The sequence below is a fragment of the Genypterus blacodes genome, unplaced genomic scaffold, assembly GCF_046128005.1.
Source record: "Genypterus blacodes isolate CSIRO-AG114 ecotype Tasmania unplaced genomic scaffold, CSIRO-AGI_Gbla_v1 ptg000386l_1, whole genome shotgun sequence".
NCBI lineage: Eukaryota > Metazoa > Chordata > Actinopteri > Ophidiiformes > Ophidiidae > Genypterus > Genypterus blacodes.
The window spans coordinates 92634-107500 of NW_027467165.1; the positions used below are offsets into that span (position 1 = coordinate 92634).

At 47.9% G+C, this 14867-nt stretch overlaps 1 protein-coding gene and 1 pseudogene across 2 annotated transcripts; both read right to left on the reverse strand.

Annotated features, from left to right (window-relative positions):
* Positions 1-1516: 1516 nt before the first annotated feature.
* Positions 1517-7675, reverse strand: LOC142989187 (voltage-dependent calcium channel gamma-4 subunit-like). Of its 2 annotated transcripts, none has more exons than XM_076138620.1 (6): positions 7645-7675; positions 4208-4435; positions 3552-3635; positions 2593-2733; positions 1828-2421; positions 1517-1776 (listed from the first exon to the last, which is right to left on the reverse strand). In XM_076138620.1, the coding sequence occupies exons 1-6, from the start codon at positions 7673-7675 to the stop codon at positions 1517-1519; spliced, it is 1338 nt and encodes a 445-aa protein (XP_075994735.1). The 2 variants fall into 2 exon arrangements, with proteins under 2 accessions (XP_075994735.1, XP_075994734.1); XM_076138619.1 differs by adding an exon at positions 6959-6973 and having other exon boundaries at positions 1517-2421; positions 4208-4444.
* A 7186-nt stretch (positions 7676-14861) lies between these two features.
* LOC142989188 (voltage-dependent calcium channel gamma-7 subunit-like) overlaps positions 14862-14867 on the reverse strand; it is a 5542-nt pseudogene continuing 5536 nt past the window's right edge.

The following is a 14867-nucleotide window of genomic DNA, read 5'->3' on the forward strand; positions in this document are numbered from 1 at the left end:
AGGAGATCTGAAAGCATAGGACAGGAAGAATATCTACTGCACACACACACACACACACACACACACAGCAACTAAACCAATAGATCATATCAAGTCTATCTCCTACAGATCTACACGAGTCAGAACATTAAGAACATTGATTATTTGGCTATGTTAGTAATGAAACCATGTGGATGGCAGAGAGCGGGAGGAAATTAGAGATACCAAGAGAAATACTAAACTATGCAAGCAAATACCAGGGAAAAGAAAGGAAAAGAATGGAAAACCGGCTTCACTGAGCATCGGAACGTCTGCTGGCAAAACCTGGACGGGGAGAGAAAGTGAGAAAGTCTTTAGCGACGACCATCTAGGTGCCCTTGAGCAAGGCACTTAACCCTCCAGTGTTCACCAGCAACATGCTGTGGCTCACAGTGGGAGAGTGAAGCAGGGGCAGCGAGTCTCCCTGGAGAAATAAACGTGCTGGACCGATGAAGATGAGGGTGTAGAGAAGAAGAAGAAGAAGTCCCACCTCCTCACCCTTTGTGCACATGCAGTCCACGTGACAACACTGAAGAATCCCGGAGGAAACCAAGGAAAAGTACGTGAAAGAATATAAAAGAGTACAAATACCCTGCAAGAACCAGAACGATCATAGAAACACCAGCAACGGGATTAATATCAACATGTCACACGGCCCTGTTACCTAGGAGACGAGCCAACAGGAGCATTCACAGACAGGATGTGCTTTTTGTTCAACTGGATGGATCCATAATACACTCAAGAATATTGTCAATAATACATTTATTATTCTAGATTGTGAAGAAGTATATAGTTCTAACTAAAGAGGCAGAGGGAGGGAGAAGAGAAGGTTCTCTCTCTCTCTCTCTCTCTCTCTCTCCTTTCATTCAGGTGCATTGAGAGTTTAATGGACCAATTATTGAAAAAACATTATTCTGGTAAGCAGATTTAGTCGTTTTCAACCATTAATCTTATTCTGTCTTTATGTTTAATGTAAGAACCCTAACCCCCGCCCCCCCATCCCCCACGAGTGTAAACTGAGCCCCCCCGACCCTGGGGCCTCTGGTTGCAGCCCTTTTTGTGGCGAGTTGACCTGTAGCTTCTCAGTATCTAATCGTCATCATAAGCACTCAAAGAAACCCTGAAAGCAGCGTGAGGCAGTGTGGGAGTGAGGCTCCATGCAGGTGGGGCAACATCTGGCAACATCTGGCAACTTTGTAGCCATCTTTTCCCCCTGTTTAAGTTCACGATTGCTCCATGTCGTCTCTTATGACTGCTTATGATGAACATGTATGGCAGCTGACTGGGCTCAGGTACAACTGCACACTGGAGTGTCGCCCTCACACTTATAATGCCTCAATCTCTCCCTTTCTCGCCCCCTCCCCGTCCCCCCCTCCCCTCACCCCCTCCCTCCTCTCCTCCCACCCCCCTCCCCTCTTTTGCCCCCTCCTCTCCCCCTCCCCTCCCCTTTCTCGCCTGCTCCTCTCCCTCCTCTCTCTCTTTTTAAACTGTTGTGGTTTTAAACTGGCGTGGTTTTCCTGTTCAGTGTGTCTGAGTTGCTGTCCCGGTCCCGTTTAGCCCCTAACCGGTCCAGGGTCCCCACGTTGCCCCTGTCCCGGTCCCGCTCCCTCTCCATGGTGGCGGTGGATATGGGCGCCTGCTGGCTCGGTGGGGCAGCTGATGTGGAAGTATTCAGCGGAGCGGCGTTCTGTGCTACAGCCGCTGCAGCTGCTAAGTTGGACTTGGAGTGAGATGGGAGTGTGCCGCTGCTTATCACCGCTGCTGCTCCTCCTGCTCCTCCTCCTCCTCCACCTCCTCCTCCTCCTCCACCTCCTCCTCCTCCTGCAAGGCTGCCGCTGGAATCTTTAGGGAAGTAGTTGTGGAGCTGGTACAGTGTGGCTCGATCCACCGTGCCGTACAGCGGCGGGGCGCCACCGCCCAGGCTGCCCAGCTTGGAGTCTCTCCCCAGGGTGTACATGGAGATATCACCGCCTCCTCCGCTCCCGATGCTGCTGGAGTGGTGAGGGTTGGGCAGGGTGGCCACAGAGAAGGGCGGGGCGGACGGAGGCAGGCTGAAGGTCTTGGAGGTGCCGATGGGGGAGTTCTCCTGTGAGTGCGGAGGGTCGGTGGATCGCGAGCTGGAGCGGGACCTCCGGCGGAAGCGGTAGCTGGGCAGCCGCAGCATGGCGTGAGTGGTGCTCTTAAAGAGGTCGGTGCGAGAGCGGCAACGCAACTCTTTGTTTTTCTCAATGTAGATGTTTACGGCCAGGACGCCCACCATCTCAGCCAGGATGAAGGAGAGACCCCCAAAGTAAAAGGACCAGCCGTAAGAGTAGTGCCACTTCTTATCCTCGTCCTTCTTAGGAGAGATGTCGCTCAGCGCCGCGGAGATGTACACGATCACGCCGATGATGTTGCTGAGGCCTGAGGACACACACACAGTGACACACACACACACACACAGGCAGCTTCATTAAAGTCACATCACAACAAGTTTACACATTTTAATGCACTTCAGGTAAATACCGTCTGAACTAGCACCGAGGATCTTGAAGGGTTAATTAGACACAAACACACAGATTTGGTATTTGGTACCTGCAGCCACGAAGAGAATCCCTCCCCCAAGGATGATGTTCCTTTTGCTCTTGTAGAAGCTGCTGGATGCAACACACACTCCGCCCAGCAGGAGCAGCACAGCGCTGAGAATGGGGAAGATGCTGGAGGCTCGCACCACGCCTGAGGAGACCAGAGGAGAGCAGAGCATCAGCTTACTGACCAGAGCTCATCAATCAACTACATGCACTGTGTGAAAGTACTTGCTCTAGAAATACTAACAGCTGTGGTGATTAATAAACATTTGACCTGTTTTACATAATAGTGCTTCAGTGATGACAACAGACACCTTCAAATGAGCATCGTCTCAAAAATACAGCAAGTCGCCCCATTATCTGGTTTCTAATTGGACAGACATGAACCCAGACTAACTTACTAATGTATATGACTTCTACATACTTATGAGTCCAGGTCAAAAGGAAATCTCTGAATCATAATGTTGTTCTCAGGAGACACACACACACACACACACACACACACACACACACACACACACACACACACACACACACACACACACACACACACACACACACACACACACACACACACACACACACACACACACACACACACACACACACACACACACACACAGGAGGAGAAACCTGAACACTGAGCTGAAACACATCCATTAGTGAAGCTCTTTCACTTTAGCTGAGGGAAAATAAAGGAAAAATCTCTCTTTACACCCCCAGACTCACAACCCCAGCACCTGGGCATCTACACACACACACACACCAACAGATCTCACACACACACTCACTACACAGCTCCAGGAAATGTTTCGCTCCAATCTGACATGCGTGCATTGATGTCCGCCCACCATCCCCTTCTGTCCATTCTGTGTGATGGAGCCAGCAGAGTGTGTGTGTGTGTGTGCGCTATCTAACGCTGGCATACATGTGTGTGTCCATATGTTGCATTAGTGTGAGACTCACGCAGCAGATACTCTGCAGCATCTTGGTCATAATCTGCGTCATCTGGGAAGTGATCGATCTGAGAGCAAACACCTCGCTTCATTCCTGAAGAAGAGGAGGAGAGAGGGAGGAGGCAGAGAGGGAAGAGGGTGAAGGAGAAGGAACAGAGATGTTGGTTTGTTCCTTTATAGAAGCAGCAGTTACATCATCAAGGTCTTCATCCAGCAAACACACATGCAGACAGACAGACACACACACACGTTCCCCTGGAAACAACAACTCCACATGCGATGAATTAGGACATAGACAACCATTCAGACTGCTTGTCCTGTGTTAACACTTAGTGACCACTAGATGGTGGCAGAGACTCAGGACGGGACAGCCATCAAACCAGAACCTTTGAATCTGGATCAAGACCATCTGGATGTGGAATTCATGTGTTCATTTAGCAGGTAGTGTGTGTGTGTGTGTGTGTGTGTGTGTGTGTGTGTCTGTGTGTGTGTCTGTGTGTGTGTCTGTGTGTGTGCTTGCTTGCTGGTGGCTCCGTACACCTATTTATGTCTGGTCTGATAACACTGATGAGCACACTGACCTCAGCAAGATGAGACCAGCAGATGAGAAAATGCACACGCAACCCCCAACAGACCCCCCACACACACACACACACTCAGCTGTACCTTCCAGGCAGCAGATCCTCCAGAGGCCTGAGTGTGTGAGCGCCCCCGGGTCCTTCTTGTCCTTGTTGTTGGACTCATCCTGGGTGGAGTTGGCGGTGCTGTTGCAGATGAAGGCCCGGGCGTACAGCCAGTAGTCGGTGCCGATGGCCACCGTCATCAGAGCGAAGGCGGCGAAGGCCCCCATGGTGGTCAGCAGCACCTGGATGCCCCGCTCACACCAAACCATCGCTGGGCAGGAAGGACAGGAACACAGACGCCATTTAACATCACCTCAGCTGATCAAGGGTGGGATGGACCTTTACACAAGCAGCCATGTTTGAGACCACAGAGGAGATCCACTTGAATTTAATCAGAAACTATGTTGTTTTAAAAGGAGCTCCTGACTGACTGAAGCTGATCCTGCTTCACCTGATTCAGCCCTGCAAAGCACATACACTTTAATCACTTTAATACAAAATGGCAGATCAGAAGTGTCCTTTCATAATAAACCATTTTGGATTCCATCCTCTCAAATGAATTATGCATCCCGCTGTCAAATATTTATGCATTAATAGAACAACTGCCCCCAATGGGCCACTGGAGGTGACTGGGCTGAGCCTGAGCTCTGAGCCTGAGCGCTGAGCACAGTGGAGGAGTTTTAATCCTGAAGCAGGAGGCGCTAGCAGCTGCAGGAAGAACAAAATGACAACTTCACACAGATAACAGGAACACGCGTCTGTCCAAAACACAGCAGCAGAGGCGTGATTGAGCTCAGGACGCCGTGAGGGGGACATGATGAGGCTGTCCAGGCTCAGGCTCAGTCTGCAGGGGACCTCAAGGTCAATGTGTGACCTCTCAGGGGCCAGCGGGCACAGCCGGGCTCCTCTTCTTCCTCTACTCTGCATTTGTGCTAAGAGCTTCACAGACTTCTCCATCTCCCTTCTTACTCTGATTCAAAGATCCTACCGTCTCCTTCTCCGTCTCCTTCATCACCTTTGACGGTCTCTACATTTCCCCCACATTCTGGAGAGGACAGCTGACCTGCTGCTCGTCTCTGCCTGACCTGCAGTGAGCAGGGTAAAGAGAAAGACTCCTTTGACGCTGGCCTCTTTAGGACTCCTTACACCCACGGCGCTCTCAATCAACGCCACATCTCTTTTGTGGCCACAGCCTAGAGACCATTTTGAGGCTTCTGCTGACATGAGCGTCTCCTATGATCGTTCCGTCTTAAGTCGGACCTTCTTGTCAGCTATGAACCCTCGCCCCCCGTCAGCTCACCAAACCAGTGAACCCTGGTCCTCCTAAACTCTGTGGTCCCGACCCACTCCCACATAAAGGAGTCTAGAGCACATCGTTACCATCGTCTGAACCAAAGTCACACCTGGCACAACTGCGCACCAGGAATTATGTGTTAGAAACAGGAAACAAACATAACAACACAAGGACCAAGACGACAATAAGGAAAGATAAGAATGAACGAGAAACATGCAACAAGAAAGCCGTGTTAAAAGTCTAAAGGCGAAGCATCAAACTCCCACACAGTGATCGCTGCCTGAGAGCTCATAAAGGAGCATCGACACGGTGATGCGGCTGGAGGAAGCATTTGGGGAAAAGGATGAGTGTCAGTCCTGACAGAGCGGCTGACACCCACGTCAAAGGAGGCACAGTGCGGCGCTCTGCCTCCAACGCCACAGAGCAACAGAACCAAAGAACACAAAACCACACAATGCAACAAAAGGTTCAAGGCTGAGGTGAAGACCAACACGGCGGCTGTCTGTCTGTCAGTCAGACGCATGGAGGGACAGACAGGCTGAAACACAGAGCTTACCAAAGCGATTGCAGGTTTGGGTGAAACTGTCATCGACACTCAGCACGGAATGCATCGCAGTCACTGTGAAGATGAGGAGGAGAGAAGGAAAAATCAAGCAAGAGCGATAAAAGAGGAGGAGGACGCCGAGGACAAAGGCTCACGAAGACGAGGATGAAAGAAGAGCGGAGAGGAAACCGGCGGAGATGAGGAGGAACCAAAGGAGAGGAGGAGAGCGGAAACACCACTTCCACTCCGTGGTAGGATGGAGTGGAACAAGCGAGGTGTGGGCGGGAGCTGATGAAGCTGTGGGTGACATCGCCGTTACATCGCCGTTACGCAGATGGGAAATCGTTTTGGAAAGCTGCATCTTTGCCGGCACCCGAGGGGTTAACGTAAACAATCGATCGCTCTGAGAATATCAAACCTCTGTGGGCTTTTTGCAAACCGCTCGGCTGATTCGGCAGGCGTACCAGGTGTTTCCATGGCAACAGAAATCCCAAAATAACAAAGAGCACTGCCCCTCTGACGCTGAGCTCCACCTGGAACACACAGGAAGCAGAGGAGGGCTGAAGCACACAGATGATGATTGTAGCAGCAGGTTTGATTCCCATGACTGCCTGTGCCTCTGAGCAAGACTCTGGACTCTTCACTTGGGATTCCCTTCTAAACTTCAAGAGTTACAGAGCAAGAGTTTGAATTGAACAAATCTAGAGTCGTCATATTTTCATCCACCAGCACAACAAACCAGAGGGCAGAACTTCGGCCCAAAGCTTCGTTCTGATTGGTCCGTTTCCTCCGACGTCAACAAATGAGCCGCTTACACACCTTACACACCTTATGCTTAAAACTTACAGTGGAAACTTTGACTTAAAAAAAAATCAAAAGAACTTGATATTCTGTTTGCTGTTAGTCTGATTTTAAATGCTGTTTCTGTAAAATGTCACTTTTAGAATGAATTGACAGAAGAAAAGTTGTGTCTATAAACTCCTGACATATTTAGATTTTTATGATGAAACATGAGCTTCTGTCTTTGTTTCATCAGCTTGACAGTTCAGGAATTGTTTGTGATTTGTAACAAAACATTTCTCTCCTCTCCTCCGCCATCAACAGGTGGAGGTGCAGATGAACTTATTGATCCTGACCGGACAGACATCACAGCCCGTGAACCAATAAGTGCAGAAACATGAAGCCCTGAGCCGGAGCACCAGAGGATGATGTCATCAATATCAGTGTGCTGTCTTTTTACATGATCAATAGTTTTCACACATCTGACTTCAATGTAATTCTGTCCAGACAAGAAGCAAAAGCTGAGCACTGATCAGTCTTGGTGGAGGTATAAACTCAAGCCTCACCTGTGTGTGTGTGGCTCTCTGCATGATTGTGTGCATCTATTGTGTATCCAAGTGCTCGTGCATGAATTAGTGCTCCTGTGTGTGTGTGTGTGTGTGTGTGTGTGTGTGTGTGTGTGTGTGTGTGTGTGTGTGTGTGTGTCTGAGAATCCACATGTGCATCTGATTGCTGAGGGTGGTGTGTGTCTGTGTGTAGGACCACATGCACATGTGTGCGTGTGTCTGTGTGTAAGACCACATGCACATCTGTGTGTGTGTGTGTGCGTGTGTGTGTGTGTGTGTGTGTGTCTGTGTGTTACCTGGGGGCATGTTTCTGCCTTTCGCCTCCATCTCCTCTCCTCCCAGTTGTCTTCCTTCTTCTTCGTTGGTGTAGAGCGCTCTGTAGCCCCGGTCCGAGCCGCCTCCATCCACTGTTTATCCTCCTCCCTCTCTCCTCCTTCCTCTCCCTGTCTTCACTGCGAGTGCTTCGTCCCTCCTCAGCGAGCGGGGAGACTCCAGTTGGCGTCCTCGCCTCTTATTGAATTGTCATGGCAGTCATCTTACATCTACACACACACACACACACACACACACACACAGACAGACAGAGAGCGAGAGCGAGCGAGAGCGAGAGGGAGAGAGAGAGGGGGGGGGGGGGAAGGATGGATATTCGATTAACCAACATGACATCGGAGTCTTCATGGCAAACAGATTCTCCTGCATGGAAACAGCAGCCGCACACACACACGCACGTGATGCTGAAAGACAAACACAAAAACACACACCAGAACCTGATGCTGATGGCAGGAAGAGCCTCCTGACACACACACACACACAGCTGCTTCCACATGAGAGAGAGCAATAGAAAAGAACAAGCAATGCAAGAGAGCGTGCTCCATTCCATTGCCATGGCAACAGTGAATTCCAAAGTCTATGGTAGAGCTTATGAATGTGTGTGTTGTTGGGGGGGGTTGAGAGGATTTTGCTGAGATTTTTTTTCTACGCTCGGTAACACACACACACACACACACACACACACACACACACACACACACACACACACACACACACACACACACACACACACACACACACACACACACACACACACACACACACACACACACACACACACACACACACACACACACACAATTATGTCAACTCAAACATGTCTTGATGGGAGCCACAGGTATGGAGCTGATATCCCTGTCATACTGTGATCCACCAGCAGGGGTCACTTACAAGTGTTTATGCTTCCCGTAACATAAGTCAACACTGTTCTCATGACTTAGGTTTAGTTTCACCTGATTATCTGGAATGATGTCAGCCAGCAAACGTCCACCTGTGATGTCATCGTACTCACAGCATTTTAACGCTGAATTCTTCTAAATGTGTAAAGGCAAAATTTTGCGCAAAGTTTGTGCTGTTTCATGGAGCATCAATATGGTTGCTTACATACACCTGACCAGGAGCTCCGCTTGGCCCCGAGAGCCTGTCAGGCTCAGAGAGCTTCATTCCCAGATGAATCATGAGCTTTGCAAATATGAAATGTGAAACAAACTTAGTGAGCTGATGCAAGCTGTGATTGGTCAGAGCAGCCGACGTTTGTCTCGTCTGATTGGCTGCAGAGGTGTGGGCTGGTTCTCCTCAGTCCACACAGAGTCCAAGTGACTGAAAGGAAACAGGAAGAGAACAGATGGTTGAGTTTAAAATTAAAAAAATTGTCAAATTGAAAACCTGTTTCCATCAAAGTGTTGTGATTTGAGAGAAGTCACAGTTCACATAAACATGCAAACATGTAAGAAGATGAGACGACACATGAAGTGCTTGGGCCTTCAGCTGGTCTCAGTGGACTCACTTCATGTCTGCAGCCTGTAGAGGGCGCTGCAGTAAAAACCAGACACTCCCACCAGGGTTTGAACCTGAAACTTCCATCAGGCTGATGGATGCGTTACCACGGCGCCACAGGAGTCTGTGAGGTTGCTACAGCGCCCTGCAGTGGAGACATGAGGCATGACGGGCTGGAAGGCTTCAGACTGATGGAGTGAAGCTGAAGCCACAAAGGGACAAAGTGAAAAGAGAAAATCATTTAACATTTCAGTATAAAGAGTTGTGATTTCAATGCTCATTAAAGTCAAAGTGATAAAGAGACCAGAAACCCGTTAGCCAGCACGTCTCCAGCTGAGTCCTGACACCCGACAGCTCTGTCAGGCTCAGCTAGCAGAGCTATCAGGGCCTCAGACGCTACATCCTGTCTGGACTCAGCTGGACTCAGCCTGTTTCCACCTCCCACAGCGAGGACGAGGGGTTGGGTTTCTGGGAGGCAATCTACTCTACTCTCCCTCCATCATCTCACACTGACCACACAACCACACATGAACTTAGAGCTTCACACGGTGACCTTCAGCTGGACTCTGAGACTTCCTCCTCTCTCCAAGTGACCAAAGAAGTTTCCTTGATGAGCAGGTGTAGAAGGTCCATAACAAATTCCAGGAAATTCCCAGTGAAGAATATTCTCGCAAGTTCCAGGAAAAAGTGTCAATAGAAATGAGCCCAGTGTGTCTTTTAAACAGTTTGAAGCCGGTGAAGTTTGTTTACATCAACATACAAGTTCATCACATTCACATGATAGAAAGAAAGATGGCGGCACACGCGCCTCCGCCAAGGAGAACACAGGGGTTCACGAAAATATATAGAAAATAACAAACACAGCTGCATGTTACACACACACAGCAGAGTGTGAGTGTGTGTGAGTGTGTAACATGCAGCTAGAAACATCAAACTACCTTCACATTAGCACACTAACAGCGTTTAGCTCCTTCCTGTTGCTTGCTGTCATCTTGTCGAGGGTAAACAAACACACAGAGCCAGGTGAACTTAATGGAGCCGGGTTAAACCATGACCAAAGTTTTTAAAGATTAAGTCATATTGACATTGTACAGTTAAATGCTTCATGTCAGAGTTGTGTTTTCTTACTTATATATATGTGTATGGAGGTTTATGTTTGTGTGTGAATCTTGGTTTAGTCCACTCACTGTCAGCTGAGCGGTGGAGCCGAGCGGGAAGCGCGCGCTACGGAGACACAAATGCGCATGCGCCGACTCCACAGCGGCCAGAAGCTTTTACAAATGTATTTATTATTTTTAGACGTGCCGAGATCATTTGATAAATGTTTGAATGAAAGATGAATCAAAGATGAATCGTCTGTTTCATACAACGATCATGTCTGACAGCGGACCACATCCGGCCCGAGATACAATCATATCCGGCGGCCGAGAGGTAATATCTTAGGTCGCCTGTATGTAGCGCTACCGTGTTAGCACGTCATGACGTCACAGCGGGACCAAGCGATCACGGACAGGTAGAGCTGCAGAGAGAATAGAGCTGAACTGCAGCCCTATTGATCAGGTCTTTATTGATCTGGTTCCTGCTGATCAGGTCTCCACTCAAACTCAGCTTCTTCGTTCACTCGCGATTTTCCGACACGCACGCACGCGCGCACGCACACACACACACACACACACACACACACACACACACACACAGAGGGTTGTCCTGCATTTGATTTGACCTCAAGATTCATCATGAGTGTGCACGTGTGAGGAAGACACGTGCAGGTATCAGCACCCACAGGAGAGAGAGACAGAGAGACAGAGAGACAAACACACAGACTGAGAGAGACACAGGGACAGAATGAGAGAGAGACAGGTAGAGAGAGACACACATAACTGATAGAGAAGGATAGAGAGATACAGATGGAAAACAGACAGACGGGCATAATGCCAGAGAGATGAGCAAACAGCTAAAGAGAGACAGACAGGTTCCAGTGATAAAGATGGACTGAATAATGATCAGTGATAATTGGAGCTCTGTGACTCACTGATCAATACCTGACAGGACGATCACAGCTGCTTTAATAACCAACACAGGGGCGATCAAATAATAAAGGAGTGTGTAAACGTCTCTGTGGCCTCATCCTGAAGCAGAGAGGAAGAGGAGAAGGGGGAGAGGAAGAGGAGAGAGATCAGTGAAGAACGAGTATGCAGAGGAGAACAGACAGGTGGAACAAAGAGACGCCACTTTAATAAGGAACAGAGAGCGAGACCGAGCAAGATGGATAGTCAATACTGTGTGAGTGTGCTGGTGTGTGTGTGAGCGAGCGAGCGAGCGAGTGAGCGCTGGAGTCAGAGTAATAAAGACAAACAGAGCAAATCAATGCCAAGGCCAGAAAGACAAACATGTAGAAATGAAGTGCAGTCCCATGTGTTAGAGAGAAGAGACTGCAGCCGCCCAGAAGATCCTGACGTCCTCAGAGAGGGACGTGACTGAGCCGTGGACACGCCAGGCAGCACCATATAGAATACATCTCAGTACATTAGTTTGTTGTCATTGCTAATGTTTAGTTCTGTTCAAACCTTCTTCTTCTTCTTCTTCTTCTCCTAAACGTGTTCAGGTCAGAACAGATGAGCAGCAAAGCATGCTGGGACCAGGCAAACTTTATTGAGTTTAAATCTTAACAAAACACTGCTGGCAGTTAAAAACCAGAATAAATATTCTCAGTTTGATGGCCGAGTGTGTTTGAAGGATGACACAGCAGAATAACAAAGACATGAATGAGTTTATAAACCTGTCATCATAGAAAGACGCCTTAAGAAGATTCAGTCACAGTTTGAGAAGGAAGTCAACTTTACAAAAATAAAAGTCTTTTCTCATGTTGGAAATGCTGAACTGCTGAGCAAAAACAACATAAACACTGCTACATGAATATACGTGTGTGTGCGTATGTGTGTGTGTGTGTGATATTCAGCTTTGGTTATGAAAAGCAAACCTTCTCCCACTGTGCTAAATCATTCCTGTTTAATATTCAAATATCTGTGAGGCAAACTGCAGCTCATTTGCTCCGCATGCAGCCACACTCCCTCTCTATGTGTGTGTGTGCCTGCATGTGTGTGTGTGTGTGTGTGTGTGTGTGTGTGTGTGTGTGTGTGTGTGAGCTCATCCCATCATCTGAGCTCGCTCCTCAGGGTGAACCTCCACAGATCTCAGTGTAACCGCAGTAACAGTTGTGCATGTAAACGTCCTGAGTGTTACATTTGTTCAAAATGGCTTCAGCACTTCGTCCTGTCAGCTGACCGCTCATATGCTACAGAGACGGGAACCAAACTGGCTCCATCATCATCGTCATCGTCACCACACACACACACAGATTGGACTTTCCTTGTTGACTCAAACATCATGTGTTCTACTCCCACTTCCTCTTGTCTCCTCCAGTACTTAAATATTTGTTTCTAACTTTGGTACAAAATTACTATTTGTATAATATTTGCTTCATGATGTGGCTCAGCCTGGGTGAATACGTCACTCTGTGTCCAATCAGAGCACAGCAGGAGACCTAAACACGTATGTATCATGTTAACATCATCACTCATTCATCTGTCTCCTGGGCAGCCACACTGGCATGTTGGAAACGGCACGTGGTTGGCTGCAGTTTCCACATAATGCTTGCTAACGCGTTGAAGCTTCTCTTTCTGTTGATCTTCTGCCTGGCAAATTTTCTTTTCTGAGCCGAAGGTCACCTCATGAATATTCATGAGGCCCTATGAGGACTCAGATTGTTTATCTTCAGTGTACAGTTAAACTCACACATTTTACGCAATATTCGCACAAAAACGAGAAAGAAGTACAACATTTTGGTGTGACATGAAACCGACCGACCAATCAGCTGAACGTGCCACCAACTCCATACAACAACATGCCAACTCCATACAACAACATGCCAACTCCACACAGCCCTACCACCCTGCTGTAGAAACTCACATACTGCTGCTCCTCTTCGTATACTCGTTCAGAAACACTCTGATCCTTCAAACACTGGGTGTGTAAGCACAGTGGTTGCATATGAGGATGTAGAGATGCTACCTTAAGGAAAGACATGGAGGCTCTTCGTCCTCGCTCTTCGTCATTATCTTAGTAAACCAACATTTTGTCAAAAATACAAAACAAATGTTACATGCCGACTGTATTCTGACATGATCCATACATGTGTACTGTGATGTCGTCTACAAGTAAGTTTGAATGTTTTTGATTGCACCATGGTTGATCACAGTCCTGTTTGTTGCCGTGGTTACGTTCCAGATCAACAGAAACCTGTGCGAACGCTCTGGATTTATAAAGTCTCTCTGCTACGACTCCACTTTGCTTTCACTCCCAGAATATGAAACGTTCTCCGCCAAAGCTTCACTCTGAAGATACAAACATCTTAGAAAATCAGAGACAATGAAGTATTAACACCATGTGACCATGGTCTGAGCCAGGACAGGGGGCGGGGCCTGATGCCTGAACGTGGTGGTGAGAAATGATCAGCCACAGCTTCACATTCCAACTTCCTGTGCTGCTTCAATCTGTTGCTGTGGTAACGTGGCCCTGATGATGCAAGTACCACAGTCACGGTGTCGCCCCTGGTCGTCGTGTCCCTCGACTCTTCTTCTCGTCGAGTTGGGAGTCCTGCCGAGCGTCTGTCTCGCTCCCCGCCGTGACTCATCCCTCTGCCCACCTGCCCCCCCCCCCCCCCCCCCCCGCTTCTGCTCTTCATCTCCTTTCAACCTCTTCCTTCCCTCCTTCCTCTCCTCTCTCCTCCCACACACACTTTTAAGAGCATTTCTATACATTGGAGCAGCAAAGTGACGTTCACATCATCGTGGAAACGCAAGAGGATCCAGGCGACTCACTCACTCACTCACCCACAGTGAGTGAGAACCCATGATAGACTTTATATCTGCTCCATTCAGTGTACTAACGGTTCTCAAACTGTGGTAAGTGAAACCTGAAGTGCCCTCTGAAGGTGGAGCAGAGGACCAGATCATCTGAACATGGAGCTCCTCCTCTGATTCACATTGAATCTAATTCCTTCAGTCAATATTCAAATAATTGTTTTAGCAGCAAATAATAAAAATGATTATATATTTTTATTATAATAATGTTTTATTATGAAAGAATTCGATTTTCTGAAACATTTAGTTTAATGTGATTTAACATTATTTAATTGTTTTATTAAGATTTATTTATGCTCAGTTCCCATTTTTAATATTATGATACATTTAGGAGTTACTGAGTTTTTTTAATATAATTTCATATCATAAATGTGTTTATGCTCTGTTTTCCTCGACATTATATTTTCTGTATCTCAGCCAAAGATAATAAGGTGAAATATTTACTGTACAAATCTGAACTTAGCGACTAGCGAACGACCCTGAAGCTGGAATCATTCAGAGAGTAGAAGAAGAGAAATATCACACACACACACACACACACACCACACACACACACACACACTCACACACACACACACACTCACTCACTCACTCACTCACACACACACACACACACACACACTCACTCATTCACCATCAGCACAGTTTGGGTTCTGGCTCAGTTCAGCGCCCTGCAAAAGATGGTTTGTTTGTTTGTTTGTTTGTTTGTTTATTTGTTTTCCACGATAATGTGAACGCCCCCCCCCCCCCCGCTTGTTTGGAGCCTAGCA

Excerpts from the sequence above, each read along its gene's own strand:
- LOC142989187 (XM_076138619.1), bottom strand. The coding sequence starts at position 7,675 with ATGGAGGCGAAAGGCAGAAACATGCCCCCAG. Across the intron at positions 2,734-3,551 it reads TGCTGCAGAGTATCTGCTGC|GCGTGGTGCGAGCCTCCAGC; the intron begins GTGAGTCTCACA and ends TGGTCTCCTCAG. Across the intron at positions 2,422-2,592 it reads GATTCTCTTCGTGGCTGCAG|GCCTCAGCAACATCATCGGC; the intron begins GTACCAAATACC and ends GTGTGTCCTCAG.